Raw genomic sequence first — 6,787 nt, forward strand, 5'->3', positions numbered from 1 at the left:
TGAAATGAGAATGTCTGAAAACGTTCTGTTTAGAGTAAAAGTAAGAGCCATAGTGATGTTAACGAAGACTAGAAAGAGCAGAAGATTTAAAGTTTGTCATGTTATTCACAAATATGAATGGACAAATGAGAATTGATCTCCACCTGCAAAAGCAGTATAAAGCCGTCTTTATAAAACAGCTGAAACCGACAAACCGAGTTGTCGTCGTCTTATTTCTCTCTTTTGTGAGTCTTTGGCCATTCTGGACCATCTCTTTGGCGCTCTTTTATTATTCTTTTATACCTTTTACTCCCGTGAATACTGGCTCGTTAGAAGCGTCCTCTTTGTGAGTTCCCAGGGAGAGAGAGAGAGAGAGAGAGAGAGAGAGAGAGAGAGAGAGAGAGAGAGAGAGAGAGAGAGAGTTTGTAATTCATGGATTAACTCGTCTCTTTAATACCTCTTTTTCTCAGAGAGAGAGAGAGAGAGATCGTTAATTTATGGACTTAGCGTCATTTTTCTCGTTATTCATTTTCTTTCAACGTTTTCCTTTGGTTACTTGTTGGATGTCTGTTGTGCTTCTCAAATTTATTTTGTTTGTGTTCCTGTCGTTATGTTATTTGCCGTAGGGTTTTTGTTTCCTCCCTGAAATGAAGGCTTTAGACACAATTCTCTGTACGTCTCTCTTCTGACTGTGTTTTATATCCGTCATCTTTGTACTGCTGCGAATGATGCTTCTATGTAGATTCTGCAGCGCTAAAGATTCATGCGAATATTTTCTTCAAGATTTCTCTAGGGCTACTCCCTCTATTGGAAATGACAGACATAACATACACACACACACACACTCGCACTTGTATGCATATATATATATATATATATATATATATATATATATATATATATATATATATATATGTGTGTGTGTGTGTGTGTGTTTATAAATATACACACACACACATACACACACCGCGGGTGACCAACCACTGCTTAGGTCAAAAGAGGCACAACAGATCAGTCCTATGACTTCGACCACGTATAGTCTCCAAAACACAGGCACTCAAGCAAATTGAAGCGGAAATAGAGATTTTCCAGTACATATGGAACATCCATGTATACGCATGTATACAACACAACAAAAGAGGCGACTAAATTATACACTCAATACAATAAGAACTCACAAGTGGATGATAACAGTACTCTCTCTCTCTCTCTCTCTCTCTCTCTCTCTCTCTCTCTCTCTCTCTCTCTCTCCATCGTGATTGATCTTTGTTGTCAATTACAAAAGACAAAGTCTCCCTCTACGTCTTGCGCGGTCACTCCCTCTGTGACTTTTTTCCCCTCTCCGTCGTCCTCTTTTTGCCTGTAGCTGGTAAAGAGACAAAGGAAGCGAGCGAGAGAGATTTATAACACAGTGATGGATGCAACCGCTAAATAAAGAGAGGTAGCAGTGGATGGCGCGAGAAAAATAATATAGGAGGATAAGTGTGGGATATGGGAGCTATTTCATTCTGATTCGGGTAGATATCGTGAAAAACACGAAGTATGGCTGTAACCTCTGAAGATGATTCCTAGTTCACCTGCTATCAATTCCTTCGCTCTGCTGGGAAGTGAGCTCCGTCTTATGTTGTGTCAGTCCTTCGCTGCTACTTAGCGAAACGGTCACACCAGGCTAGTATCTGTTTAGAGCGCGTTCCAGGCGATGTGGGTTCAAAGACCAAAGGGTCTACTTTTCATGAACTTTGATGGTGCGTCTCGCTGCCTTTATAGACTCTGCGAGGTGCATGCCACATGTCCCGGGTATTTTAAGTATACAAACCTACATACATGCATAAATGCATAGGTACCTGTACAGAATTAGAGAGTAATGGAATAAAGATATTTGAGCTGATCTATTTTCTTTTTGCTTGTAAGATTTGTAAAATGTCAGGTATGTGTTAAACGACAGAATCACTCTTGTAGGTAGAGTTCAGTTTTCGCTTTTTGATGCCTGGAATTAGGCGCATGTCGATCGGCAAATACGGTGTTTTACACTACGCATAAAGGCCCATCGGGCATTTGGCGTAAATTTATATAAAATGTAAAATATGTAGTATGAATATTGACGCGTATTCGGTTTCTATGCACGGGGTTGTAGTTACCTTGCATTCATTGTATTGGTCATTTAGGACCCTCTAATATTTTTATTTACCAAGAAGCCATTATGTGGTTGCATGTGTCCACGCACGAGCATCTTTCAAATCCACGTGGATACAAAGTGGCTTTGAATGTCGTTTTTAGTATCCCATATATTACTCTTCCTCTTCTTTCTTCCCTCCGTTCTTTCCTTCTCTCCTTCCAAGAAGGGACGAAATCCCACGGAGACAGATTTAATACTATCATTTTGTCAGAGGCTTGGTCCTCCTCCTCCTCCTCCTCCTCCTCCTCCTCCTCCTCCTCCTCCTCCTCCTCCTCCTCCTCCTCCTCCTCCCTCGTCGTCGTCGTCCTCAAATGTTGGGGAATCTGGAGCATCCAAAATCCACCAGATTTTGAATTGACGGCTTCACTGCTTTGGCACCCCCTGAAACGGTGGGACTGTCCTGAATTTCAGATGAATCATTTCTAAATTTCCCGCTGGCTGCTCAAAGATCTCTCTGAAAAAGGGGAAAAGGGTATTTTTGAGAACTGTGCTAATTGTAAGTGCCTTTAGATTGGCCAAGATTGTCCAGGGTAATTCGTTGTTAACTCTTAGTTATTTGTCTCTATAGAAGACGTCTGCAGTGCATGTAGTTTTCTTGTTTTTATACAGTTAACATTTTAAGGATGTTTTCTTTAACTGACAAATGGCATTGAGTCATTTAATTGGCCGTTGTTCTCTTATTTAGATTTGGTGTTGGAAATATTTGATATTGTGTTTGAACCTAATAATTGCTTCTTAAGAAATGAATATCTGCTGAGGTCAGGATTATTCTGGTGTGCAAAATTGTTATTAAAATCCAAAACTGTTCCAATTTTTTGCCTTACGACGAAGGATGGTTTTTGCTTAGTCCTGGAGGTTTAATAATTTTTGTAAAATGGAAATGAATCCTCGAGGAATTGAATGCAATGAATCAGCGTTCAGTTTTCAACAAAAATGTTTATTTAGCTCCTAGTTACCAAAACACTTTGGTGCCACGTAAGATTGCACAGACAAATAATCAGTTTTTAACAGGAACCTCCTGAAATAGCTGCAGTCGACAAGAAGTTATTTACGTTGAATCAGGTTTGCAATCCCAAATAGCTCCTTGTACTAAGACACGCCTTAATGGCTTGTTCATCGACTTCCGGAATAGCTGTTTAGGCTACACCTTTTTCCCTGCTGCTTCTCAAACTTTCCGTCGAAATGTTAGGGAGTTGGAGGCTTTGACAACTATTAACAGGAGGATTATGTCACATTACTATTATATATGTATTTGCTGTTTTGTTGAAAACTTGTTTGGTTGTCGTATAAAAATAAACTTAATTACTAAAAGGAAATAATTCCTTTATCTTAGGAATATGTGCTCATTCTTATTTTTGGAGATATCAGAGGAATGCTCACCTTAAATAGCCTCCTAATATAGGTATTGTGAATCGATCAGGCCTTAACATGAATTTGTTCATATTTTCCAACAACATAACAATTTGGTAGAGGCAATTTTGTTTAAATTTGAATAATTTTTGCATCCTCCACAAGGACTGTATAATTATGTGTTCGTGGTATGTTATAGGAAAATCTTAGTTATTCAAAATCACTGTAATTTACAGTAAACTATCTAAAGTAGTTTCAATGATGTTTAAATTTTGATTAATTTATCCAGTATTCAAGTGGAATGCAATATATATATATATATATATATATATATATATATATATATATATATATATATATATATATATATATATATATATATATATATACATATATATATATATATATATATATATATATATATACATATATATATGTAAAATATTTTTTTTTTAGGGGAATCTAGATTTTCAAGCCCATTGTGAGTAATGAGTATCGAGCATCACGTCAGCGATTTATGTAACGAGCCGTAATGATTTCTATATTGAGTGATCTCTCGCGGTATTCCAGTGGAAAGCTAAAGACATCAATATGAGAAGGTCCTTCATTCTCCACAACCCCTCTCCTAACTCCCCAACACCCTCTCCTGGCCCACTCAAACCTCCCTCACCCCCTTCCACCCCCAACTCGACGTCCTCTCTCTCCTGCCAAGATTTTTAAAGCTTAATGATCATCCCATATCTATTTCTCACTCCTGGTGAAGTAATTATTATCAGAACGATATAGAGGAGAAATGTAAGTGCGAAGAAGAAAAACGGAGAAAGAGGTAGAGAGAGAACTGGAAAAAAAGTTAAAGTGTAATAATTAATACATACAGAGCTAAGACAAATTGATGCGATAGACAGAAAATTGAATAGGTAAAAGGCACGAGAAAAAATGAAAGAGAACTAACTGGTTGTGGAGGTGGAAGGGGCTAAACAGTATAAGACTGTAATCTGATTATTTATTGGTAACAGCATCAATATGGTCCTACAGAACAAAGGAGATTTCTGTGAGATTGACGTCATCATTTTTTTGTAGGATTTGGAAGGCAGATCCTTGACCACGATAGCGAGCTGTTGGAGAATCTACGGTTTAAAAAGAATTGTGGTTCTGGAACAAAATGAATATGATAAAAAAGAAATTAGAATGCAACAGAGGACGAATTTCCCCTTCGTACTTAAAACTTTGACTTCTCCTGTTTTAACTTCGTAGTAACAGATTAGATAACTGGTATATCTTAGATATTAAAAGAACTAACTTGATTCTTATTTATGAGCAGCCTTTTTATGAGTCCGGAATTCCTGGAAGTATTCCATTCCGGCGGTATTTTGGACATTCGGGTTCGTTTCTCGAAAATAGACTTCATTGCTAGGCGTGATAATTGAAAAAGTTACTTGGAGTTCATTAATGTGTCCATTTGCGCTTTTATCTCATTTAACTTAAGTACAACCCTAGTGAATTCCGTTAATGTAACAGCTCAGAAGTTAATTACGCGAAAAGCAGGTGTGCAGTTAGTATCTAAATTTCCCCATAAGTAGGACTCTGTTTTAGCTCGCAGCAAGTTGCAGCACACCCCTTTACTCCTACTTTCTCCTCCTCCTCCTCCTCCTCCCTCCATCCCCCTCTTCCTTTCTCATCACCTCAGCTAAAACCATTGGTAAAGCAGTAGCCCCCCCCACCCCCACCCCCATCCCCACCCCCTTAACACTGCTACAGCTACGACTGCTATCACAACCAGACATGACCCCGAACTCTTCCCTCCCACAACAAGAATGCCCTCTCAACCATCCTGTTCCCAATTTAGAAACTCTCTCTCTCTCTCTCTCTCTCTCTCTCTCTCTCTCTCTCTCTCTCTCTCTCTCCATCCTTTTCAATTGAGAAAATCAATCTTTAGGAGAGATAGATAAGTGACAGAGGTCAGCGCTGGCACCTCGTGATTATCCGCAAGAGGTTAGAAATGTAAAAAAAAAATATTTTGCAATGAACGCTCCAACATGTAGATGACGAAAGGCTATATAGACGACTTTCGTCCAACGATACCTGCTGTCCCCCCGCCCCTTCCCTCCTCCCCCTCTCTCCCCACTCTCTCTCTCTCTCTCTCTCTCTCTCTCTCTCTCTCTCTCAGCAGCTAATCGACATGCTAGGACGCAGGCCAGTGCTCATGCGCAGCCTGTCTCAGGTCGCATTGTCCCGGCCCCCGCCAGCCATTCAGCCGCCTGGTACGGCCCCGTGGAGTAGCCAATCAGATCTCTCCTTTTCGTAACGCAATATTGTACCGAGGTTGTAATTGGTTGTCACCCAAATAGTGCCTATTTATGGATCAAGACCCAGATTTAATGAATGGGGAATTTTTTCAACTTTTCGAGGAACATGTAATCTCGATCGACTAGTAATTAACAGGCGTTAAAGACCTGCATTGCAATGGCAATTGGTTAAAATAGAAAAGAAAAGAAAGAAAGAAAGAAAAGAGGTGCGCAGTTTTGGAAGTGGTTCTGCCTTCACGAGAGCCCTTGGTCACAAGCCTTTGGTGGTGTTGCGGCTCTCAAATAATAACAGATAATCATTTTCGCCCTCGAGAATTCTGGCCAAGATTTCTCGCCTGAAAATAAAGAAATAAAAGAGGAATATCACAAGAGCAACATGAGTGCGTTGGTGTGTGAGAAGGAGGTGGTGGTCATGGTATAGTGAAGAACCATCTAGCCACTGCTTCGTCCTAGTACTAGCACTTGCAAGTTGAGGCCTCCCAAAACCATGAGGCGGTCGGGCCGTTGAACCATGAGGCTAAGCAAATCTTATTCATGAAACCCAAATTTTCACGCCACGACTTCACAGGGTGTGAGTATTACCGAGCCCGATTTCTCCTCTTAGTTTGATTTTGATGACTTCCACTTCTTCTTTCTTCATTCTTCATCCCTGAATTAAATATATATATACATATTTTTTTTCTCTATAACTGTGCATGGTGAGTGTGATAACTACCATACAATACCATTGAGAACTCCCTTAATTCCCCCTTTTTGTGTATGAAATATGATATGTCCTGTATTTTTGGCAAAAAAAAGGATAAACATTTATATACTTTGTGATTTTAAAAATTATACTGTCAATCATCGGAAAATATATATAAATAATTACCATAAAACGTGGTTATATGTCATTATAACATATGTTATTATAACACATGGTTTATATATTATATCATCATAGTTATTGGATCCTTCTTCACGGAACTTCTTTCAG

The 6,787-nt window shown here is 39.1% G+C and overlaps 1 protein-coding gene across 9 annotated transcripts in view; it reads left to right on the plus strand.

Moving 5' to 3' along the window:
* The window catches only part of LOC136848840 (mechanosensory protein 2-like), a 704,506-nt gene that overhangs the window by 202,156 nt on the left and 495,563 nt on the right, over positions 1-6,787 (plus strand). Inside the window, exon 1 of one of the 9 annotated variants that reach the window (XM_067121672.1) lies at positions 5,759-6,382. The exons of 7 other annotated variants lie outside the window; for them this stretch is intronic. Coding sequence is in view for 1 of the 2 variants with exons in the window: in XM_067121706.1 (XP_066977807.1) it covers positions 6,346-6,382 (37 nt within the window). In the remaining variant the exon portion in view is untranslated. Of the gene's footprint in view, positions 1-5,758; positions 6,383-6,787 lie in introns of those variants that run through there. One more of the 9 variants, XM_067121706.1, reaches the window with a different exon arrangement.

Source organism: Macrobrachium rosenbergii, chromosome 2 (assembly GCF_040412425.1).
Source record: "Macrobrachium rosenbergii isolate ZJJX-2024 chromosome 2, ASM4041242v1, whole genome shotgun sequence".
NCBI classification, from domain to species: domain Eukaryota; kingdom Metazoa; phylum Arthropoda; class Malacostraca; order Decapoda; family Palaemonidae; genus Macrobrachium; species Macrobrachium rosenbergii.